At 49.6% G+C, this 23,403-nt stretch overlaps 7 protein-coding genes across 7 annotated transcripts; 3 read left to right on the forward strand and 4 right to left on the reverse strand.

Moving 5' to 3' along the window:
• Window positions 1-2,207: 2,207 nt before the first annotated feature.
• Window positions 2,208-7,303, reverse strand: B0J16DRAFT_337447 (uncharacterized protein). Its single transcript, XM_046127350.1, has one exon. The coding sequence runs from the start codon at window positions 7,097-7,099 to the stop codon at window positions 2,531-2,533; it is 4,569 nt and encodes a 1,522-aa protein (XP_045984465.1). The 5' UTR covers window positions 7,100-7,303; the 3' UTR covers window positions 2,208-2,530.
• A 466-nt stretch (window positions 7,304-7,769) lies between these two features.
• B0J16DRAFT_337448 (uncharacterized protein) lies at window positions 7,770-9,836 on the forward strand. Its single transcript, XM_046127351.1, has one exon. It carries the CDS (start codon window positions 7,962-7,964, stop codon window positions 9,387-9,389), a length of 1,428 nt encoding a protein of 475 aa, XP_045984466.1. The 5' UTR covers window positions 7,770-7,961; the 3' UTR covers window positions 9,390-9,836.
• On the forward strand, window positions 9,837-12,131 carry B0J16DRAFT_337449 (pyridoxal phosphate-dependent transferase). The gene is made up of 4 exons (XM_046127352.1): window positions 9,837-10,127; window positions 10,178-10,859; window positions 10,916-11,275; window positions 11,337-12,131. The coding sequence occupies exons 1-4, from the start codon at window positions 9,938-9,940 to the stop codon at window positions 12,004-12,006; spliced, it is 1,902 nt and encodes a 633-aa protein (XP_045984467.1). The 5' UTR covers window positions 9,837-9,937; the 3' UTR covers window positions 12,007-12,131.
• Window positions 12,132-14,021, reverse strand: B0J16DRAFT_337450 (ribosomal protein L4 domain-containing protein). The gene is made up of 3 exons (XM_046127353.1): window positions 13,710-14,021; window positions 13,329-13,479; window positions 12,132-13,272 (listed from the first exon to the last, which is right to left on the reverse strand). The coding sequence occupies exons 1-3, from the start codon at window positions 13,912-13,914 to the stop codon at window positions 12,570-12,572; spliced, it is 1,059 nt and encodes a 352-aa protein (XP_045984468.1). The 5' UTR covers window positions 13,915-14,021; the 3' UTR covers window positions 12,132-12,569.
• A 294-nt stretch (window positions 14,022-14,315) lies between these two features.
• On the reverse strand, window positions 14,316-18,112 carry B0J16DRAFT_96493 (uncharacterized protein). The gene is made up of 2 exons (XM_046134760.1): window positions 17,627-18,112; window positions 14,316-17,572 (listed from the first exon to the last, which is right to left on the reverse strand). The coding sequence occupies exons 1-2, from the start codon at window positions 17,701-17,703 to the stop codon at window positions 14,500-14,502; spliced, it is 3,150 nt and encodes a 1,049-aa protein (XP_045984469.1). The 5' UTR covers window positions 17,704-18,112; the 3' UTR covers window positions 14,316-14,499.
• Window positions 18,113-19,635: 1,523 nt separating this feature from the next.
• On the reverse strand, window positions 19,636-20,868 carry B0J16DRAFT_337454 (trafficking PGA2-domain-containing protein). The gene has a single exon (XM_046127354.1). The coding sequence runs from the start codon at window positions 20,543-20,545 to the stop codon at window positions 20,078-20,080; it is 468 nt and encodes a 155-aa protein (XP_045984470.1). The 5' UTR covers window positions 20,546-20,868; the 3' UTR covers window positions 19,636-20,077.
• A 755-nt stretch (window positions 20,869-21,623) lies between these two features.
• B0J16DRAFT_264778 (P-loop containing nucleoside triphosphate hydrolase protein) lies at window positions 21,624-23,025 on the forward strand (the record flags this gene model as incomplete). Its single annotated transcript, XM_046123371.1, has 2 exons — window positions 21,624-21,827; window positions 21,892-23,025. 2 exons carry the CDS (start codon window positions 21,624-21,626, stop codon window positions 23,023-23,025), a joined length of 1,338 nt encoding a protein of 445 aa, XP_045984471.1.
• Window positions 23,026-23,403: the final 378 nt, after the last annotated feature.

Here is a 23,403-nt window from a genome sequence, read left to right on the forward strand (position 1 = left end):
TAGAGGTTCAAGGTCTCTGGCGTCTCACCACGGAATCTCCAGGAAGGTGAGCTCCACTTGATGGATTTTTTCTTTCCTGAGGGTTTCTTCACCTTCACCTGAGTTCCACCCTGGTCCCTGGCTAATTGATTCAAGGGGTTTCTCTTTTCTCTTTTTTCCCTTCTCTGTGATTGTATTGGTAATCAGTTACTCTCTGTTCTTTGTTGGGCAGGCAATAGTCTCTTATGCTACTGTAAACTACAGAATACGCCCATGACAAGATCTTCTTCACCGTAACTTGAGTCATTCGAATCAAGAAAAAGAATCTGTACAAACAAACACTTTACTGTACCTACTACCTAAATTCGTCCAAAGTAGCCCGCCTATTGGATGTCATGCCGTCACCCCGCATTTGTCCATCAACCGGGACGTCCTTGTTGACTTGAGTTGACTTGACTTGTCTGGACCTGGCTCGTCTAGGTAGATCGGGTCTGACAATGCCAACCAAAGCAAAACGTCCAACAAAATTATGTGACTGAACTGAAACTCAATGACACCTCAGCACAACAACCTCTCACATGCTATCACAAGCTCAAGCCACAAAGACTTGATATCGTATAGAATATTTCCGGACAAGTTTCGGCTTTTCAATGATGCCGTAGTCTTTTGGTGCTCTCAGGACACACAGCATCCATCCAATGTTACCCTGGAGGGTTCGGTAGATATTCATGCTGATCGACCTCTCATCCGCATCTACACCTCTAAAATTGAATATGATGCGGGAAACTCTCCGCAATGCCGAAATGCATATCTCATTACTTTGGCATGAGATTTTCGCGGGGTATATGTCGGTATCACGGTGTTTGCACCGGGGTGGCACATCAAAGTTGACCAGCTAGCATCCATATGACGAGATGCCTGCCAGCTCAGCTTTGAAAACTACGAGGAAAGGCTAGTTTAACCGACGATGGGATGAAATCAGGCCATCTCGATATAGTCTATGAACCGCGAGGGTAGAAGCGCAGGCAGTCACTATGGAGACTCATAACAGTGAATGTTGAATAAGCCCTGAGTATCCGAGATATCAACGAGATCTCTTAGCAAGTGGCTGAGGCCAGATCAGCTCGGCTTAGGAAACCGATAACTCTTTCTGTTGGGAAAGATAAACCCCTGCTGATCTTGGCTTGAATCATCGACGAAACAATCCCATCTCATCAAGAGCCGCACAAGGAGATAGGGCCATGTATCCCCAGTCCTCTATGTCTGCCCGGCTTGCCTCGGTCCATCCATGCTATCTCATCACTGGACAATACCACGTCCCTGTGTCATGATACTTTGTCACAAAGGCGAGTACAGTGAGTATCATATGCTTGCCGCATAGTTTAGTGAAATATCCAATTACTAGGTACAGTAGTAGTAGACCGGGGTAGCTTCAGCTGCTCACCACACACCTCAAGCTCCTCGACATCCACATCCACATCGATATCGACCGACAACCTCTACAGTTTCTCCATGTTCCTTTCCTCCGACCTTTTGAAAGCAAAGTACACTCCCCGAGCTCTTGAAGAACGAGCTAGCTACCCCGCCTCACGTGTTCTTGACTTTCAGGAACATCTCTGCAGGTTATTATTTCCAGAATCGGTAACCCTCGTCCATCACTTACAAAGGAGGCTTCTTTCAACACACAGCCAGAATCAAGACCTCAGAGTAGGTACAATACACCCCTCTAGCAAAGCCCATGTTTCACCGCAAATCCCAGGGAATATTAGAGGCGTGTATCCTGCAAATACATATCTACTTTTAGGTAAATTTAGTACCCCATGTCCACTCACGGACAGGTACCGAGGGTGCGGCTCCGTGCTAAGCATGTCGACTCCATAACCGCACCACCTAGACTACTTGTATCACCCAAATTCTTCAATATCTGGGGAAATTCTTCTGGGGTTCCCTTCTTGCCTTTCGTCCTAGCTTCTGATTTATCCACATGCCTGGAGATCAGTGTCTCCGTTCCCCCAGATTCACATTTCGGCACTCTGTCAAACCTTGTCCCTGGCGCCACTATGGCTTATGACTCCTGACCTTGTCATATGCCATTCAACTTGCAACTACACGGGGTTTTCTGGACAAAAGTCTCCAAAAAAGAGTCATCATCTACCGATACCGGTCGTCAGTCATTTCATACCCTGATGTTCGACAGCACGTGGTTCAACAGCCTCGGCAAGACAAGCTGTACTTGAACGTGCATGCATATTCACCTTCATTTCCTCATGACTGAATAGAATAACATGGACCTTTTTTGGTATTTCACACGGTAATTAAAGGTAATTACAGATAAAGACTATGATACATATGCAGCCATTGGATAAATGAAGGCTGTGTTTCAGTGATCATATCCGTTCATATGCCAATGCTCGCTGGCTTCTTTTTGCTCCCAAACACCTACCATTACCCATATCTCCAACAGAGCTATCAATGAATAAATGCATCTATCCCCTTACTCTATCCCTGTCCTATTCTCCTGCCCATGACATTTCTTCCCTTGCAAGTCCACTCATTTGGCGTTTTCTTTACCCGCCTCGGTCACCTTCCGTGACGCCGTCTCGATCTTGTTCATAGCGCTGTCATCCTGGAGGCTCCACCAGTGCCGCAAACCCTTGGCATACTCGATCTCTTCTGGGGTAGTTTCGATAGGTGGACCCTTGACTTGGCTGAGGATTTGTTCATCATTCGGTTTGGACACGGCCCATGACGATGAATCTTCTGATCGGATGCCGAAGTCACGGCCTTTCATCGACACCACCTTGAACCGTCGGAGGAGGATGACATCCCCACTTTCAACTTCCGGCAGCGATGTCAAGTGGGGCCGGAATATATGGGCCACACGGACTTGGGTCGGTGCCGTCGAAGGATCAGTCAGGCTCAAGGTGAGCATAAAGTCCCGAGGACCATGTTTCGGTCGGTGCGGTTGCGGCGGTGTTTGTGTCACCACTGCGAGAATATCCGTCATCTTGTTGATATTACCTCTGAGGCTCTTAAGCGACAGAAAGTCAGGCAGGTCTACCCTCAAGGTTTTAACTAGTCGTAGTTTGAGAGTCTTGACGTCCTCTTCAACATCCTCAGGTACGGTAGCAAAAGACCCGGCAATCGACGGAGACTTTAGTGAAGCGAACGATGCATCGGGGGACTCTTCTTGTAGTTGAAAACTTCGTGACACTGAACGAGTCTCGCGCCTAGGTGTCTCGTGCTTCGGGTCTGGTGTTCTGTGGCTCCTTGTTTGACGAGTTGAAGGGCTTGACCCTTTCGCAAGCAATATGCTGGGATCGCCATGGTCGTTTCTAGATCGCAGCACTCGCTGAGATCCAGGTGGACTGTTGTCCACACTGGCGATGCTTTCATCATCTGTTGCCTTTTTCTTCCGCTTATTTTTTGTGTCTGCCTGCACTGAAGCGCCTGCTAATTGAATACTGGGGTCATCGCGGTCCATACTGGCGACACTTTCATCATCCGTTGCCTTTCTCTTCCGCTTGTTCTTCGTCTCTGCCTGCCCTGAACCACCTGCTAGCTGAATACTGGGATCATCGCGATGAGTCCTGCTGCGAGTTCTGCTGCTTGGCCTGGTCGTGTCCGGACTACTATGCTTGCTGCCACTATCCGCAGGTCCTAAAGCAGGCGTAGCTGTTATCAATGCCATGCTGGGGTCGTCCTGATCATCATCATCATCGGAATCTGCGTTGTGCTTATGGCGCCGAGACCGTAGGGGTTTGGAAGCAATAACCTCAAGCGCTGGATCAGACTGTGAAGCTGACTTCCCTTGCGCTCCCTTGGGCTGCTCCTTCTGGGTAGGCGACTTGCTTTTTGAAGCCGTAGGAGAGAACGTGGTAGGGTCTATCTCTAGGTGCGTATCCGGTCGAACCGGAGAATGCTGCAGTATCTCAGACATTATTTGATCTTCTGGATCTGCATCCTCTTTGTCGCTGTGGTTTTCGTCCGTGACAGTTTGTAGTGTGTCAAGTACCTCCGGTTCGATCACCTGCTGTGTCTCGCCAGGAGTAGGGAGATGCTGATCGTGCTCATGAACTGAAACGTGAATGCTATCTTGTACGGTCTGTTCTTGGGAGATTTGGGTAGGTGGGGGCGAGATCTGTCCGTCCTTTGTAGACTGTTGCTCGGCGTCTTCTTCCACAGCCTCGCCGATGGGTTGTTTCAGGGCATCACCAGACGAGACGTCCTGCATAACAGCGTCATGAGATTCGGAGGATTCTTGACTCTCACCCACTGCTTCCTTATCCGACTTTGCTGCAGCACCCTCTACGGACGAAGCCCCGACTGAAGCTATCTTTGACGGCTTGGCGCTGTCTTCCGAGATCGTGTGTAGTTGTGTGAGTGATTCTCCCTGCGTCACCGTGACTTGAATGCTTGCTGAGTTCTCTTCTTGAATATCATTCATCGTAGTTTGCGCCATCTGGCTGACAGTAACAGCGTTCTCAGTGAGCACGGGGTTTTCGGTTTCCTTTGGCTCAGCAGTTTCTTGCAGGGGTACATCAGACACCGCATCAACATCCATAGCCTCGCTAGTTTCCTCAACAGCAAGCGCTGTCTCACTAAGTGAGTCCGTCTTCTTGGATTCTTCGAGAGTGATATTCTCATCCTTAGGTTCTTGAGATGATTCTTTCGGAGCAGGTGCGTTCATCTCGATATCCTCTGATGCTGCGTCCACCGGCGTTGGTTTCTTTACGGCCTTCTGTTCTTGTTGGGGCTGGCCACCCGTGGTCAAGTGTTCTTCTTGAGCAGGTACATCAATAGATTGCTGTTCCTTTTCAATAGACCGCTCGTCTCGGAGTGGGCCATCGTCTTCCGTGATTTTGTGTGAAGGCTGAGGTTGTTCGGCCGTCTCATTGTCTGCCTTTCCTCCAGACGCTAGTGGCATCTCCTTTTCTACATTATTTGGGTTCACTGCTGCCTCAACTTCTGGTTCTGATTCACCCTCTTCCGAAGCTTCAGACTCATGTTCTTCTTCCTCGTCCTCGTCCTCCTCCCGCCCGTCTTCATGTTTCACGGCTTCTGGTTCAACCTTGGGTGGCTGTTCGTTCTCATCTTCAGAGTCTGACAGCAAATCGATAAAAACAGGTTCTCGAGTGGCAGGCGCAGCAGGAGGGCGCGCTTGCGCATCCTCTTCCTCATCTTCTTCGTCATCAGTGTAGTCCTCTTCCTCTGAGTAGTAGTCACCTTCCGCATCATCTTCGGAACCCTCGTAGTCTTCTTCATCGCCACCGAATCGCTCATACGTCTCTTCCCCATACTCATCAGAGGCTTGGTCAAGGTAACCCTCTTGATTTACAACGTCTTCATCGACATCTTCATCATCTTCCTCAGGGTTCAAGATTTGTGTCTCGGGATCACCATTATTCAGATCCGGGTCTTCTTCAGATGTCTCTACGTCATCGTCATCGTCGTGCGTGCGGGAGTATTTTCTGAGATCGTAGTCATCCCCAGGTTCGTCACCACCGTCACGATAATGCTCAACCTCACTTGCCGGATCCTCAAGCGTCGGTTCCGGCGATGCATTGGCTGTTACATCCATATCCGTGTTTTCCCTCGAAGGTGACACTTCGCGATCTGCGCTTGACTCTCTCGATGGAGATGAGCTTAGGATTTCTACCGGATTCTCAGCGTCGCTGCTAGCGTTTGTGGAACGTGATCCGGGTAGCATCTCAGTAGCCCAGGGGTTTTGGATCGGCTGCGCAGCAGTCGTGAAAGCCGGGTCAAGAGCTGATTCTGTGACGAAAGGATTGTGTTGACCTGCGACGGATTGCGATCCATGAGCAGTAAACCCCAAAAGCGTATCCACGGGATTGGAAAGATCTGGGTCAGCCTCCAGAAGCGCGGCCGGGTAATCTTCCGCTCTTGTAGTACGGCTAGGTGAGTTGGGGATATCGTTTTGTGCAGGGAAGAGTCCTGGTTCTTGAGGGAAAAGTACAGTTTGAGGCGTGAAACTGAAAGCCATGTCTGTATCCATGTGATTTGGTTGTTGGTCAAGCAGGCTTTGATGCGACTCCAGAGGTATGCCGTGTGGTGTTGTAGAGCCGCCTTCGAAATGCATAGACTGGTTCATGGCTGGGTTGTCTGACCCGAATGGCCTCGTTCGAGCAAAGGGTGTTGGGGTCATTTGTGCAAAGCCAAAGCCTGGTCTTGCTTCGGCCAACACCTGGACACTTGCCATAGGCGTAAAATCCACATCTGCTGTCTGTGAACCTTGGTCAACCATTGCCGGTCGGGATGGTGTATCCATAACAGTGTTCTCAATATCGCCATTCGCCTCTGGTTCTTCTTCGTCTTGCTCCTCAGGAACATCGTCGGGCTCAGGACTGGGAGATTGGCTGGCATATCGCCAAGCGTTACCAGGTAGACTAAATCGCGAGCGCTTCTTCGACTTGGTTTTCTTGCTCACGTCGTCGTCAAACATGTCCAAGCCTCCTTCAAACAGTGACCCATATGATACACGCGCTCGCTTGAGAAAGGCGGGAGAAGCATATTCAAACGGTTCAAGGGTCGATGGAGCGTTTCGCTTTGCAGGTAAGGTGAGCTCTGGGGTTGGCGGGCCTGGCGTGGCTGGTTCCTCGGGTATGGTATCGACAGGGTCGGTGTTCTGTGTCTGGTCGTTGACAGCAGTTTCGGGTTCTGCAGCTGGGGCGTCGATGTCGAGCAGAGTCTCTTTTTCCGTATCAGGCCGACGAATACCAATGACCAAGCGATTTGTGAATTCGAGCTGCCATGCTATAGTGCTTCCTGCAATCTGTGTCTGCGTCTCGTTCTTCTCCCAATGGCCACCTTCCAGGCTCACACGAATCTCGTCTCCGGCACCCAACGATGCCTCTGATATCGCCTTAGCGGCCGCGCCGTGGAACCGTACGCGTACTTGGCCATTTTCGCGTCGAAGGCGGAAGTCACGCTCGGCCAAGAGGAATGCGATAGACTTGGTCAAGATACTGAAAGGCCATGTGATGGTTATCGTTCCGTATATTACTCTGTTCCCTTGACCGGAAGAATCTGGATTCAACTGCGCAATAGGTATGGCCTCGCCCTGATCAAGCAGGGAATTCGTGGGTTGAGAATCGTTCATGGTGACCTTGTCGCAATATTGGTCGCGTCGGCGAGCGAGAGGATGCGCAAAGACCTGGGAACCCAGACGATCTAGGTTGGTTTATCTGCGCATGTATAACCCCCAAGCCTTTGTGTTTATTAATTCGAGGTTCGGAGTTATTGCATCGCGTAGTTTGCAGTTGGCGATGTCTTTGGCCGTATGTGACTTGTTGGTCGGTTTGCGTTTGGAAGTAAATGCTAAATTGGCTTGCAAGCTCCAAGGAAGGAGGAAAGCTACCAGCTGTGCTGTAGTGGGGATCATGCCAGAACCGGAAGGCGGTGAGATAGCGCGATGCTTTATCGTCTTATCATGGAGTCTATCATTCATTTGATTGTTAGCTTAATACCTAGCATCAGGGTATCAGAAGAATTGACCGTTGAGAGCATAAGAAACGAAATATTTTGATCACTTTACGATAGATTATACTAGAGCTTAGCCAACTTTATTTTAGCACCCTAAGCTTTAGAGGACAATTTTTCTGTTACCCAGTTGCCAGGTTGAATGCGCGGGATTGCCTTCCAATTAGAATTCTCCGAGACTCCCTAACGTCTTTATTAACAGTTACTTAACTGAGTAATTCGATAGAAGCACCTAATAAGTTAGTCTAGGTAGGCACTTGCCTAGTTGAATAGAATCGACTGAGCTGAGTTGAAATAGTTCCACTCCCTACTCAGAAGGAAGAGAGGGCAATCAACTCTTTCCCGATTACAAACTACACGTACTTGCAAAGACACGAAGGAATTAGCCATTGACTTCTTTTGTTACACCAAACAGACATATTGTGTTTAAGGCTAAAGTTACCTTGTGTCTGCATTTATATTATATTACATTGCATTCCGATATGGGCTCTCTGACTCAGCCTTTGTCTTTCGACATCAACAAAGTCGCCATTATTGGCGCAGGTCCCGCTGGAATTGCTGCTGCGAAATACCTCACAGCGCAGGGTATCCAAGATATCACGATATTCGAGCAGCAGGACCATGTTGGTGGTATTTGGCGTTACTATGGGTTTGCCCCTGGGACTTGTCCTGTTCCCCAAGAGGATCCCCATTGTCCTCCAAACGAGCCTCTCTTGTGGGACTCGACATCAGTGCCAATATTCACATCGCCTATGTACGAAAACCTTCACGCTAACATCCCGAAGGAAGTCATGAACTTTTCTGACCAGCCTTTTCCCGACGATGCCAAGCTGTTTCCAGAGAGGTCTACGATTGAGAACTATCTGATCAAGTACGCTGAGGATGTCAAGCCTTTGATCCGTTTCTGTCAGCGTGTTGAGAGGGTCTCATTGAAGCAGCAGGATGACAGAGACAAGTGGGAGGTGGAAGCAAGATCGACCATGAATGACCACGACATTACTACATCTGTTTTTGACGCCGTTGTCGTTGCAAACGGTCACTACTCCACGCCTTATGTACCCGACATGCGGAACATCAAAGCGTTCAATGATACGTATCCTGGGGTAATTACCCACTCAAAGCAGTATCGTACGCCCTACACGTTTAAGAACCGCAAGGTAGTTGTGATTGGAAATGGACCGTCCGGCCTCGATATTGCCCTGCAGATCAACCAAGAGTGCAGAAAGCCTTGTCTACTGTCGGTACGGCACCCCACGCCTCCAGATCGCCTGGCTCACTCTGGATGCGAGGAGACGGCTGAAATTGAAGAATTTTTGATAGACAAGAAGGGAATTCGTTTCAAAGATGGCCGGATCGAAACAGATATTGACGCTGTTGTCTTTTGCACCGGTTTCCTTTATAGTTATCCATTTCTACAGGATTTAGACCACAAGCTTGTTACAACAGGCCGGGGTGTTCACGGTCTATATCAGCATGTTTTCGACATCCGGCACCCTACTCTCGTCTTTCCTGGGCTCAACATGAAAGCAGCCCCTTGGCCACTGGTCGAGAGCCAAGCCGCTCTCTTTTCAGCGGTATGGTCTAATGACCTTGAGCTTCCGTCACGGGAAGTGATGGAGGCTTGGGCTCTGGCTCTAGAGAAGCAGGAAGGAGAAGCCTTACACGTATTTGGTCCCAACGGGGACGGTACCTACATCAACAAGCTACATGATTGGGTTATGACAGCTAAGCGACTAGGCAAGGAGCCGCCATTCTGGAACGACGAGCTGATGTGGCAACGCAGCGTGTTCCTCGATGCCAAGGCAAAATTCGAGCAACTTGGCTGCAGAGCGAGAACACTGGAGGAGGTTGGCTTTTACTACAAGGCTGGCGCCCGAAAGGATGTAGGGCACGAGAGGAACCAACTGTGAGTCAGGCGGAAAAAGGACGTCAGAGTTCCAGATACATTTTGCCTACCCTAGACGATTTTGCTGGCATTGACTGGTGGTAAGGGCATAATGACAGGGGTTTGTATGCACCATCCGACAAGGGTTCGAACAGCACTCGGCTCTCACACAAACTCGGTCAGTTCTGGATAGGAAAAGTCGGGGAATGATCCGAGTATAACGGTGCTTTGATGGTGGATTAAGAGGCCAGAGGAGAAGTCGGTGTCGGATTTGTCATGCAAACTGGATCCAACATCTGGCGGCAACTCCGCCGTCTGGAGACACGCTTCGATGCATAGAACAGCGCATCGAAACAACAAGGGTAGCGTTCGTTAGTGGATATATGCGATCGTTAGGATAATGCGTTGGCGATACGTGAGGCAACGTCAAGAGTACTTGAGGAGGGGAATAGAACATGCATTCTTGTCTTTCTTGTGAATTTCTTTTTTGTTCCAAACTTCTTCTTCTGTATCTTCATTACCTGACTTTTGACACCATCAGTCCTGATAAGTCAACCTGAAGAGGTCTTCATCATGGCATCGTCCAGATCTGATAGTACCGCCTCGTCCATCTCCGCGACAAAAGGTGCAGCTCGCAAGACATTGCCTCAACCAAAAGACTTGTCACATCTTTTCTCAGTCGTGGCCAGAAATCGAGAGTTAAGCGAAATCAAGGCCTTCTACAAATTTATGCAGATTCCTGGCATCAGCAATTTTGCTGGAGGTGAGTCAATCCAAGCTTCGGCTGTTGATGCATTCTAACAAGCGACATAGGAATGCCAAATGTGAAATACTTTCCATTCGACACTTTGGAAGCCCAAATAGCGAAACCAGACCGATGGCAACCTTCAGCCAATTATCCAGATCAAATAAAACCGCCAACGTTAGAGCCTGTGCTGTCCTCGTCTTCCAGCATTAGTGGTTTCATCAACAACCAGATTCAAAAGGCGGGCAAGAACATCCACAAAGATTCCGATCACAGCAAGACATCGTCATCACGAATTACAATACCCAAGGTTGTTCAAGAAACAGACCCCACCAAAAGAGTCGACCTTGCCTCTGCCCTTCAGTATGGGCAAGTCACTGGCTACCAGCCTTTGCTCTCCTTCATCAAGCAGTTCACGAACCAAATCCTCTACCCAGACATTCCCTACAAGGGCGGAGTAGATGTCATTCTCAGCAGTGGAAGCACGGATGGATTCTCAAGAGTCCTCCAGCTCCTGGTTGATCCCTGGTATGAGGGACTACACCCTCCCACCGAGAGACAAGGCATGCTTTGCGAAACCTTTGTGTTTGGAAACGTCATCACACAAGCGAAGCCTCTAGGGATCAACATTGTCCCTATCGAGACTGATGAAGAAGGTATGGTGGCTGAAGGCCCTGGTGGCCTGAGAGAAGTGCTTGAGAACTGGGATCCTCAGAACGGTCTTTTACCGCATTTCTTATACACAGTAACGTAAATCATCCCGATGAAAGACTCAACAATGTCCATATGCTAACCAAACACCTTAGCATGGGAAATAACCCCACAAGTGGCGTTATGGAAATAGGGAGAAGGAGAGAGATTTACGCGATCGCAAGCAAGTTCGATATCATCATTGTCGAGGATGATCCATACTGGTTTCTCCAATTCCCTTCCGCCGCCGCGCACGAAGCCAAGGCCAGAGGATATGGCGATTTCCAGGAAATCAAAGTCCGCAAGCCAGTCAAGAGATCTGGCTATGAGTTCATTGATTCGCTCACTCGTTCATATTTAAGCATGGATGTTGACGGCCGAGTCATTCGTCTTGACACATTCTCCAAGACAATCGCTCCTGGTACCCGACTGGGTTACATCACTGCTCAGCCTGCAATCATAGAGCGTCTTACAAGGTATGGCAGTCCCCTCCTTCTCTTCACGATATCTTTCACAGTACTGACTCTCGGCTTATAGAATCGCTGAGACCGGCTCTGGTCAACCTTGTGGCTTCGCCCAAGCACTTGTTGCGCAAGTCATTCTGGGCCCACACTCATCTACCCTCCAGAAGTTCTTCTCCCTCCCATCATCAAAGAAATCCTCGTTCACCGGCTGGAAGGTCAATGGCTGGGTACGATGGCTAGAGGGCCTTCGTGGAGAGTATGAGCGTCGCATGATACGAATGTGCAAGGTCCTCGAAGAAAACGCATTCCAGTTGAGCAGTTCTACACCCAGTAGTCCTGACTCTGAATGGAACATCATCACTAAGACCCGGCTGATCGATTTCGATTGGCCTCGTGGAGGCATGTTCCTGTGGTTGAGAATACACTTTGAGAAGCACCCTCTATACCAGACCCAGGGTGGCAAGCTAGCGCCAACAATCGACGGCCCTGCTCTTTCAAAAGCGTTTCTCATTCACAGCACTAAGGCGCCTCATCTAGTTGTGGGGAGCCCAGGTAGCATGTTCGGTGCTACACCCCAGATCCGGGATGAGCGTGGGTGGCGATATGTACGTATGTGCTTCGCGGCTGAGAGTGACGAGAACATCGATGCTGGTTCATTGAGGTTCACAAGAGCTGTGCAGACCTTTTTCGAGATCCGGGAAGCTGCTCGGATTGAAGAGTTGATTGATGAATTGTATAGTTAGAAGCGAGTGTTTGGACTGGGCAGGCAAAACAGGATATCATAAACTGCCAGGACTTTTGATAAAGCATTATACCACAGATACTATTGAAATTGAAACAAGAGACAAATCAGGAAGCTTAAAGAATGTGTACAGTTAGACGTGAACCTAAGTATTATGATGGACTGTAAGCTCAACCAACTATTATGCAAGTGAGGAATTAAGGAATCCATTGATATGCAAACTCAATTGATCATTTCAACCAATCAATGTACATAAATGAACCAACCAACGAATGATATCACTGTCGGTAACAACCACAATTTCACGACAACCTTATTGTCGATGATACGAATGATAAATTACGACATTTCACGTCAAATCGCAGCCTGTTTCACAATTACAGTGATTAACATAGGGTTAAGGAACCAATGCCGAGTCTGGCTGTAATTCATATCAAATCTCTGATTCATTTTTAAGAGAGCTCAACCTTCAGAGAAGCCATTACGCCTCAATATCAAACCATGCTAGACCCGTCATTTAATTCCGTCGAAACCCGCTGCACACCCAGCAAGCTAAGTAATTTTTTAGTTCTGCTTCTTCTGAGACTCCTCGGCGAAGACCTTGGCGTAGGGGTTCAGGCGAAGCATGACCTGCTTGTTCTTGAGAGGGTTCTTCTTCTGGACAGCAGATCGGCGAGTGACAGCATCTCCCTTGGGGGCGTTGAGGGAGCTCTGGATTTCAGAGCTGTTGATCAGACGGGTGAGATCGGCCTGAGAGACAACGTTGGAGGGGAGGAGGAAGTCACGCTTGTGGGCGGAGGCCTCGGTGGTGGAACCGTAGATATCGTCAAGGGCCTTGAAAGCGGCAGAGGTCCAGATGATGAATCGGCCGAGGTGACCACCAGGAGCAAGCTGGAGGAGGTTGAGAGCGGTGACGGAGCAGGTCTCAACACCGGTAATGTTGCGGAAAGCGGTAACGAGCTCCTTGCCATCGGTCTCAGGAGAGTAGATGACAAGAGGGCCACGTCGCTGGCGGTGGCGGCGGCCACGGAGCTTGCCCTTACCGGCGCGGAGCTTCTTGGAGTTCTTGACCTTGTTGACGTCCTCACCGGCACCAACAGCCTTCAGGAGGCCGAGAGCAGCGGAGGTCTTGGCAATGGCGGCACCCTCGAAAACAGCGGAGTCGATAACCAGAGGAACCTCAGGGACAGAGTTGACCTGGTGTCCACGGGCCATAAGCAGGGGAACGGCAGCGGAGGCAGCCAGGGCAGAAACGACGGCGTATCGCCTATTTTCACAGTTAGAGATGGTCCTGATACCGCATTTTCGTCGAAATCAACTCACTTTTGGCCCACAGCTACCTTAATGTGCCACTTGCGCCAAGTCTTGGTAGGAGCAAACATACGACCGGAACGACACATGTTACCGAACGCAGCTTGACCAGCGCGATGTGTACCTCCACCAGAAACACGAGGAATACGAGCAACGGCACGACCTATTGGTGATGTGGTTAGCTAGTGTCCTTATCCGAGTTGTAGTGTTGTCCCAAAAACGCAAACTTGAAGGTCGAGTTTCGCCAACGTCAAACCGACGGGAGCCCGGGAGACGACAAGCTTGCCCAAAGTCCAAGCCAAAAGTACAACAGTCTATGCCAAGAGTTTGACAAGTGTTGCCGAGTCTTCGTGGTCGACTAATCCTCCTCCAAAATTTCGAAAATTCACGTACCGGTACCCCAAGACTCAGCAGAGGTCTGGTGACCAGCCTTCTCGCTCACAGCGTAAGGCTGACGCTTGTTCTTGGCCATGCCAGTGTGAACCTGCTGAACGATATCGGGTCGGATAGGGCTGGTGAAGACAGCAGGAATGGCGTGGGTAGCTCCGGTGGCAGAGCCATCCTTGCCCAGGATGGTGACGGTAGGTCGCGAGGCCATTGTGAAGGTTGAGAAGTGAACCTGTGATGATGCTTGAGTTAGAAACGATGCAAAGAAACTGCAACAGCTCCGCGTTGAGATCTCACCTTGGGCGTCGTGCGGCGTCGAAATGGGTGATGGAGTGGGAGGTTGCAAGGCTCGCGAAAATTCACCGTAGAATATTTTGCACTCAATTTTGGTGGGCGGAAGGAGAGACCCTAACTCTGCCCCGCTCTTTCTCAAATCGCCCAAGACCGTCCACCACTTTTCAACGCTGGACACGTGACGTTGAAGATCCACTACAGTAACCTTCATACTAAGCGAATGGCACGGACACAGTACGGAGAGACCACACACAGTAGAGATCGCGAAGTGCAGTAGTTGTACCAATTCGCACCACACTTCAGCTCAAAGGTTGAAGAGCCAATCACAAGACTGCATTATCTCAGAGAGAATATCTCAACGGCTTATATATAATATTATCTCATTCTCATCATGGCTCATCCAAGTCGCTTCGTCGTAGCATACGTAAGGTAGTCACATATCATCGTTATGCCCCGTCTAGGTACTCCAAGATGCAGATATCCAAACCCGATTCCTAACCGTTTATTCCCACCTCTTCCATTCTTGAATGTACTTGTCCACCTGTTCCTCAACCCAATCCTCGTCATCATGCTTCGATCTCTCCAACTTGGCCAGCTTTTCGTGAATCATGGCCTCGACATCCATGCGTTCGAGTACCTTGGCCTCCAGGTACTTGGGATCATTCCATCGACATGCCTTCTTAAATATCTCTCTCATTCGGTTGGAGTAGAGCTGGCATGTTGCAAGTGGTAGCTTTTGCGGCTTCATGTAGAAGTTACGAGCGATGACGTTATCATCCTTGATCGAGGGTTTGACCACTTCATCGAAGCATTCGCCACAAACCGTAAACTGCTGAAGGTATTGCATAACATGCCAGTGTCCATTGGCAATTGGCTTATCTTCCTGACACTCGCTCACTAAAGCCATTTTCTCGACGTCTTGTGCAAGTGTCTTGACATCTGGCTCTTCTTGCTCGAGCCGAGCTTGATCTGACGTTGTTTCCAAAGCGTCAAAGTACATAACAAAACGTTTCCGTTTTGGTTTGAAGCGCATTGCGCAAAGTCCCCTGGTAGGTTCTGAACGGGAGTCGACAGGAATGAAGGTACCCGTGAGGTTGGGAAACAATGCATAAATAATCTTGACACATTGGGGACACACAGTAAAATCGTAGATGGGCTGTCGTGTATATGGATTCCAGAGCGACTGCCAATTGCGTGTCGTGACTCTGTCCCCCGGACATGGAAGCCCCTTGGTGGCAGCAACGGCGTTGGCAACTTCATGGAAGAGTCGCAGATCAGGCAGCTCATTCTTCAAAGTGAGAAGCCATGCGATGCGGTACCAGGGTCCGAGACCAAAGTCACATGAAATCGCCTGGGAAGAGGGACGAAGCATAATCTGGAACATGTTTCGATACTGCGTCTTTGCAAAGACAGCACCATAGCAGTCCGGGCAAATGTTGAAATCCGTGCGAGGTAATGTAAGCCAGTCCACCAAGCCTGCGACGGGATGCTTGCGGCGGCATTCGGGAAAAGTGGTGACACCTGTCGCTTCTTGTTGTTCCGAGTGACGCCGAACGGATCCTACTGGCTTCTCTAGACGAACCCCATCTCGAATGGGATCAAAGGCTGGTGGCTTCCAAGATTGTGCCGAAGGTGGAGGACGATTAGTCGATGGTAAAGCCGATGCAGGCCTAGGCTCGAGTGATGCACCGGAGCCATCAGGAATAGGAGCTGGCATGCTAGGCATCGACACGACCGAGTCTTCCTCATAGCGAGATCGTGACCTGCCCACTCTTTCCGCATTACCCCGTACGTCAAAGGGGTCAACCAAAGGATCATCGTCCATGGGGTAAGGGAGCTCCGACTTTGGCCGTTCAGGAAGGGGGTGGTGATCCCTAGTAATTGGAAACGTTGAAGAGGGCCGTACGCTTGGAGGTACGTCGCCTGATGCAGTCGATCCACTTGGAATAGGGATTGGAATTGGGATGGGTATCGTAGGTCCTCGAGTCTTCTCTCTGGGACCGCTCGGTGCATCGATCTTTTCCAACTTTGGCTGAGAATCTCGTTCATCCTGCAAAACAACAGACTTCTTCCGTCTTGGATGGAGCTCTCGCGGGCCCTTAGGATGATCGTCTCCAGAACGGCTGTCATCGCCACGATCGTCACGACCATCACGGCGGTCGTCTCGTCGAGTTGTGGGCTCTCTCACAGGCTCGCGAGATGAGTATGTTGAGGATCGACCATATTCCTCACGTTCTGGTCTGGCATAAGGGGGAGAGTTCTCCTTCCTGCTACCTCTTGATGCATACTCGCTTCTGTAAAGGGGTTCCCCTCCAACCCTTTCTTTCGACAAAGGACGACTGGGCTTCTCGTCAACACGCTCTTTCGAAAGCGGGCGAGTTGAAGTATCACCGACTCTTTCTTTCGATAAAGGCCGGGTCGGCTTCTCAGGCTCAACAGTTGTACGTTTTGTTGTGGACGCAGTTGAAGAATTTCGAGTATGGCCACTTTCATACCGTCTTTCATTCGGTATACTGGACGCAGTGCTGGGCCGAGTAGGAGACCTGCGAGCAGCACTCTGAGACTGACCATAGTACGCTTGATCACGGCCGCTGGCGCTACTCTTAATAATTTCGGGTGCGAGCGAGGGATCAATAGGAATTTTAGGTGGCCGAGTGGGAGGTTGTTCATAACGACTGCCAGCGGGCGCTGAAGGACGAGTACGGTATTTCTCAGGTAACTGATCATCTCGAAACTCCGTTTCCAGTCGAGGCAAGTCTTGTCTGCTGCGTCGTTTCTCTAGGGGCGGTCTGCTGCGTTCCCTAGTTGTTGGTGCATCGGCTTTTAAGTTAGTGTCATATTTTCGGCTTGATCTTGTGTCCGCATAGGCGTCGCTCAACGGCCTCTCCTGTCGCTCAGCCCTCTCACTACGCTCGGGCCGATCTTGTCGCTCACTTCGTTCACTCCTTTCGGGTCTATCCTGTCGTTCAACCCTTTCATTTCTTTCTGGCCTCTCTTGTCGTTCGACCCTTTCGCTTCTTTCAGGTTTGTCTTGTCTTTCAGAGCGTTCGACCCTTTCTGGTCTGTCCTGTCGCTCAGTGCGCTCATTCCTTTCCGGTCTCTCAGATCGTTCAACTCGTGGAGGTTTATGTTCCGGTTCGACTCTCCGTTCTGGTTCAGTCCTTCTGCTAGGTTCGGTTCGTCGAGGTCCTTCTGTCCTTCTCTCGGGCTCACTCTTGCGGTCCGATCCGCTCTTCCTGTCGGGTTCGCCACCCTCGGAACCGCTCGAAGAGCCTGTTAGAATAACGAATCGTCGCTCCGGATTGTATTCATGAACCTCCATAATCACGGGGTTCTGTTCGGCGTCCCCACGTGATGGGGGCTCTTCCTCCTGGTATTTGGAGAACGACGCCCCATGTTCCCGCTTGAGTGAGACTTCTTCATCTTCGACAGACGGCGCCGGCGGTCGAACTCTGGAAATTCGTGGTGGAGCTGCAGACTGTGGTCTTGGTATTAATGGGTAATAAGGCAGCTGGTATGGTTGCTGCTGGGATGGAGGCTGAGAGGAAGGACGATCCTCAATCTGCGATGGCGGACTATTGACTCTTGTAAGTAGTTGTTCAAAGACAGAAGAGCTATAATGCACATACGGTTTCGGACTTTTGGCTCGGGACGTTGTAAAGTACCCGGTCTGGAGTAGGTTCTGAATGTCGAAAGACTCGCCCATGATGCGTCTCTAAATGGCTGAACAGTAAGAAATCATGATACGTGTTGGAGAGAACGACAACAGCAAATGCGCCCACGGAAATAAAAGCAAAAAGATGAACAGCCGAGACAGATTGGGTCGGAAGGCTGAGATCGCTTGCTGATATGTGTTTTCTATGGTGTTTGTTGTCGCACAGGCCTGCTGGAGACGGGGAAGGTTGGGTTGGTTGGTTGGTGCGGCGGGCGTTCCAAAAACAGGTACTATACCTATAGTCGTAACTCTGATATTGATGCCGCAGAGGGTGTTGACGATGAAACAGTAGACACTAACTAACAGAAAGTAGAAAAAAAGGAAACAATCTGCCCTGGCGTTGTTTTCTAGTAGGCGACGTCAGAAGAGAAGCAGAATAGAAGGTGAGAGACACCTTGGGGCGCAGTTTGGATCGGGTTCTAATGGAACCTCACTCAAGCAGAACACCTACTTTAGTACTAACATTAGCATGGGCTGCTGGACTAGCCAGATGACATAGTGGTATTACAGAAGATACCTAAGCATCCACCCAAGCCACCATATAAAACAATGTACTCCAAGCACCCAAGTGGGCGGCTGGGCATCATCCACCCCTCCTCTCGTCATCCTCAGCCCTCCAATAGCCCCGCCAGGTTGCCCCTCCTACGTCCGGATTGATCATTTGCCGATTAAAGCCATGGACTACGGTAGGCCATTGCATTTCATAAATTCACCGATTTGTTCCAGTGCAACGTATCACCATCAATCAAGAGACGGCGCTATCATGTCTCGGTAGACGGACATAGATTTTGATGCAGAATTGAGTTGTAGTACAGAGTACAGATCATGTCCTTCCATGCCCAGTACGACCACAACAATCATTCAGAACAGAACCCTGTTGTATGACCCTAGCCACCGCTTTCGTTTAAATGACAATGACCCCAGAGACATCCATTGACAAGTCAACAAAATACCAGGTCACCTAAAACTCCGACAGATGTATCCTGGTATTGGCATTTGGAGGTGAGCAACAAACCTGGTACTTTCAAGTTCAAGAGTTGTCTACCGTAGGTACCATATTCAATCTTAGGTACCTACCTTAGCAGCCTGAAGGTAGTCGTTGAAACAGACTTGCTCAAAACTTAAGGGTATTTGTGGATAACCTTCAGCCATCGAATATCATGAAACAATCCATGGCCTTTGCAGATCATAAATTCAAGACGGTCCCGCAACCCGAGCCCACAATTTGACAAGTCATCTAGTTTTCTCATAGGTCTTTCTCTTCTCTGCATGATTTTTGGTAATTGCAATGAGCGGTAAACATGGATATATCTGCGATGGAGCCCACAACCTAAGTATCTTGACAATAGGTACCGTCGACGCCTAGTGTGGATAGTCTCTAGTTGATGAGTCGATAGAGATTCTGTTGCATAAACGAGAATGGGCTATAGCATGTAGTTCTCTGGGGCTCGCACTCACACCGATTGTCAAGCGACGACAAATGAGGACGATTGCATAGATGCGGTGTATTTGCGATGCTTCTTACGAGGATGCTCAAGGATGAAGACCTAAGAACTCTCGGTCAGGGTTACTATATGCCAACCGACAGGCTTCCAAGCACAGTCCAGCTGAAGGCGCAACTTGAATTACAGGGTACCATTGACTTTTACGGTAAGCGGTGCAGTAAATTACAAAGGTAGACTGGCCTCAGGGTATCAGAAGAATTGGCCCCTAGAAGTATAAGAGACGAAATAATTTGGTCACTTTATGCCAGCTTAGACTAGCAACTAGGCTACTTTATTATTGTAGCCTAAGCCTTAGAGGACAATTCTTCTGTTACCCACCTGACTGGCTATGGTAATAGAAGGATTATATTGGTGGTTACCTACGAGGAAACGCTTAGACTGCCTAGGTACGTATGGCTATTCTTTCTATAAATATCTACCCAGCTGAGATTTATATCTACTTATTCCTACCTTCCAACATAGGCTCAAATTACCTTGCTGTCTGTCCATTGGTTGATAATATTCTCTTCTGTCTAGAAGAAAGCCAAGTACTTAATGACGGTGATAAGGTTGGACTTTTGAAAGTTCGAGCAAAGACAGCAAGATACAAACCCCGTGCTAACTTGTCTTCGGCATTGAGTTTACTGGAGGTCATTCGCGAAGAAAACAAGTGACCAAGGGCTCAGTGTTCATAGCAAGGGCTCGAGACATGGAATCTGATGCGACAACGTGAACGAAAACTCAGGTATCATGCCTTCTTTCCATTTCTACAGTCAGTCCAAATGACCTATTACCCATAACACAATACTCCGTCCACGATCAAGATTCCAGACTCTGACTTGTCCAAAAGTCTCTCCAGAATAACACAACTAATAAGGCGTCTAATCTTCAAGAAGGTCTGCAATATCCTTGTCATCCTCCTCCTCCTCCCTTCGTCGCTCCTCAGCTTCAAGGAGGTCCTTCAACATAGTTCTCTGTCTCACGCGAGCCTTCTGACCCCAATCAGCACCGGTACCGTCACCCTCCTCGTCGATTTCAGGCTCATCCTCGGCCAGTCCGCGCAGCTCATTGGGAGAGATCTGGGCCTTGCGCTTTTCCTGGGCGTCATCATCCTCCATCTTTTGGACAGCTCCTTTTGTGATAAACTTCAGAGCCAGAGGACGGAGGAGCATGTAGCCGCCCACGATGACGACAAGACGGAGCCAGGCTTTTGTGTCCATTGCATCGAATGCAGTTGAAATGTTGTTGGAGGCATTGGCGCCATACTGCAAGAACTGAGCAGTGAGCTTTCCAAAGGCATTGAGTTCAGGCTGCTCGCCCTGGTGTTGTTGTTGGGCCATAGGATCCATTGTGAATGTGTTGTCTTTGTGAGAGTGATATATGTCGTGACTTTGAATGAGTGATATCCTTCAGAGTTTCTTGGCAATGATGCGTTTCCGGGTGTAAAGGGCTTATATGCGAAGCTTGGCGTAGATGCAAGGTGGCTTTTGCAGCAGCAATGAGATAGAGTCGCGCTAGGTCAGAATCCCACGCGAGAAATGAGTGCTGAATCGCAGTTTGAGGTTACTCAGGCAGGTGTAGAATTGGGAGAATGGGAGAGGAAATAACAGAGTTGGTGAGTTGAGACCCTGAGTTGAGTTTTATATGGCGCGCGCGACTCGGGGGAGGCTCGTTTCGTTTTTTTACTTGCCCGATGGAGCCGGCGCTCACTCACTGGCCAAGTTCTGGAACCTGTCTTGTACGGAGTACCCGCTAGACAAATGAGGGTAGCAACCTCATGAATATCGCTGTTTTTAGAGCGCATAAATGATAATTATGCTATGAGCTAATTAAAATCAATATCAATGCTCTTCAAGGGACATCTAGGTAGTTTATTATAACTAGTATACACACATGCATGATTTGAGAAGGTTCGAATAAGTAATAAAGAGATGTCTTGAGTTCTTTTATCCTCCATGGATACTAATAGGCTCTGAGCTACCTACTAACCTAGAACATCACTCACTGTGCGCTTGATGTCCCAGACTCAGCAATCACCATGTCACAGAGACATAAGAAAAGAACAATTCTTGATGTGGTATATTCTACAAATGAATTCTTAATCTATTTACCTTACCTATCCATTGATGATCTTTCAAATACAACACCACGTGACTGTTCTCTCTCCAGTATCTAAGTGGACGCTCCAATCCTGGATGGTTGGACAATGGCTCCACCAAAAGGACAGGCCCGGACGCCTTTGGAGCGAAGCAGAGCTCGAGAAATTTTCGAGGCCTCATCATAGCCGTTTTCCATTTCCACCTTCATCCCCCTCCACTCTTGATAGCACCATCGTGTGTTTTTCTCCCTCCTCCCCTCTCATCCCTTCGGCTTCTTCTTCTTCTCCTTCTCGTTTGTTCTTTATAATACCCATAGGGAGTCGCCGCCATGTCGACCGCTTTCCGATCTATTGCGCCTTTCCTGCGCACCGCCCGACAAGGGCTCCGGGCTAACCCCGTCAACCCGCTTCAGTCCGCTTTCACCAAGCAGAACGCCTCTGGTGTCCTCAACCTCTACCGCACATACGCCGTCTTTGAACGATCAAAGCCCCATGTGAACATTGGTACCATTGGTCACGTCGATCACGGCAAGGTACGACATACATAACCCCTCTATTTCACATAGATCAAACCTCAGCTGACACTATATCTCTTAGACCACTCTCTCTGCTGCCATCACCAAGCGCCAGGCCGACAAGGGCCTCGCCAACTTCCTCGAGTATGGTGCCATTGACAAGGCTCCTGAGGAGCGAAAGCGTGGTATCACCATCTCTACTGCCCACATCGAGTACGCCACCGACAACCGCCACTACTCCCACGTCGACTGCCCTGGTCACGCCGATTACATCAAGAACATGATTACTGGTGCTGCCAACATGGACGGTGCCATCATCGTCGTTGCTGCTTCCGACGGTCAGATGCCCCAGACCCGTGAGCACTTGCTGCTCGCCCGTCAGGTTGGTGTCCAGCGAATTGTTGTCTTCGTCAACAAGGTCGATGCCATTGACGACCCCGAAATGCTTGAGCTCGTCGAGATGGAGATGCGTGAGCTCCTCAACACCTACGGCTTCGAGGGTGACGATACCCCTGTCATCATGGGTTCTGCTCTCATGTCCCTCCAGAACCAGCGCCCCGAGATTGGTACCCAGAAGATCGATGAGCTCCTTGCCGCCGTCGACGAGTGGATCCCTACCCCCGAGCGTGACCTTGACAAGCCTTTCCTCATGTCTGTTGAGGATGTCTTCTCCATTGCCGGCCGTGGTACCGTCGTCTCTGGCCGTGTCGAGCGTGGTATCCTCAAGCGTGACCAGGAGATCGAGCTTGTCGGTAAGGGCCAGGAGGTTATGAAGACCAAGGTCACCGATATCGAGACCTTCAAGAAGTCTTGCGAGCAGTCCCAGGCCGGTGACAACTCTGGTCTCCTCATCCGAGGTATTCGCCGTGAGGATGTCCGCCGTGGTATGGTCGTCTGCGCCCCCGGCACTGTCAAGTCTCACACCCAGTTCCTCGCTTCCCTCTACGTCCTCACCAAGGAGGAGGGTGGCCGACACACTGGTTTCCAGGAGCACTACCGACCTCAGCTCTACCTCCGAACTGCTGATGAGTCCATCGACCTGACCTTCCCTGAAGGTACTGAGGACGCTCACAGCAAGATGATCATGCCTGGTGACAACACCGAGATGGTTGTCACCATGGGTCACCCCAACGCTATCGAGGTCGGTCAGCGATTCAACATCCGTGAGGGTGGCCGAACCGTTGCTACCGGTCTCTGCACTCGCATTATCAAGTAAGCGGTGTTATAGATGGGTAAAGGAAAAGTTTAAGGGGTTAGTGTACGAATTATTACGCTTATGTACAATCTGGCAATGTCTGTTTCTTTGAGTCCAATTGGCTCTTGTATATTTAGGTGGCCCTGGGGCTCAAAGATCTCCGCTCTGCTTCCTCCCGTTGTCTTGACTATTGTAATTTAGACAAAAATCTAGGGAACCTGGAAGGCAGTAATAAGACTTGTAAAACTAGCACGTCAATTGCGGTATGTGAACACTCGTCCGTTAGGGCTGCACGGTCGGTAGACTTTGCTTATTGCGGACTGATGCAGACGACATTGCGTGATCACAGGAAGATGTCAAGTTGGGCACAAGGGACCGATGGTTCACATGGAGTTTTTG

This window comes from Fusarium flagelliforme (assembly GCF_020744385.1).
Source record: "Fusarium flagelliforme strain FIESC 12 MPI-CAGE-AA-0113 chromosome Unknown B0J16scaffold_3, whole genome shotgun sequence".
Taxonomy (NCBI): domain Eukaryota; kingdom Fungi; phylum Ascomycota; class Sordariomycetes; order Hypocreales; family Nectriaceae; genus Fusarium; species Fusarium flagelliforme.

Excerpts from the sequence above, each read along its gene's own strand:
- B0J16DRAFT_337448 (XM_046127351.1), top strand. The coding sequence starts at position 7,962 with ATGGGCTCTCTGACTCAGCCTTTGTCTTTCGACATCAACAAAGTCGCC.
- B0J16DRAFT_337454 (XM_046127354.1), bottom strand. The coding sequence starts at position 20,545 with ATGGATCCTATGGCCCAACAACAACACCAGGGCGAGCAGCCTGAACTC.
- B0J16DRAFT_337449 (XM_046127352.1), top strand. The coding sequence starts at position 9,938 with ATGGCATCGTCCAGATCTGATAGTACCGCCTCGTCCATCTCCGCGACA. Across the intron at positions 10,128-10,177 it reads CATCAGCAATTTTGCTGGAG|GAATGCCAAATGTGAAATAC; the intron begins GTGAGTCAATCC and ends CAAGCGACATAG. Across the intron at positions 11,276-11,336 it reads ATCATAGAGCGTCTTACAAG|AATCGCTGAGACCGGCTCTG; the intron begins GTATGGCAGTCC and ends CTCGGCTTATAG.
- B0J16DRAFT_337450 (XM_046127353.1), bottom strand. The coding sequence starts at position 13,914 with ATGGCCTCGCGACCTACCGTCACCATCCTGGGCAAGGATGGCTCTGCC. Across the intron at positions 13,480-13,709 it reads TGCTGAGTCTTGGGGTACCG|GTCGTGCCGTTGCTCGTATT; the intron begins GTACGTGAATTT and ends CATCACCAATAG. Across the intron at positions 13,273-13,328 it reads AAGGTAGCTGTGGGCCAAAA|GCGATACGCCGTCGTTTCTG; the intron begins GTGAGTTGATTT and ends CTGTGAAAATAG.
- B0J16DRAFT_96493 (XM_046134760.1), bottom strand. The coding sequence starts at position 17,703 with ATGGGCGAGTCTTTCGACATTCAGAACCTACTCCAGACCGGGTACTTT. Across the intron at positions 17,573-17,626 it reads CGAGCCAAAAGTCCGAAACC|TCCGCCATCGCAGATTGAGG; the intron begins GTATGTGCATTA and ends AAGAGTCAATAG.
- B0J16DRAFT_337447 (XM_046127350.1), bottom strand. The coding sequence starts at position 7,099 with ATGAACGATTCTCAACCCACGAATTCCCTGCTTGATCAGGGCGAGGCC.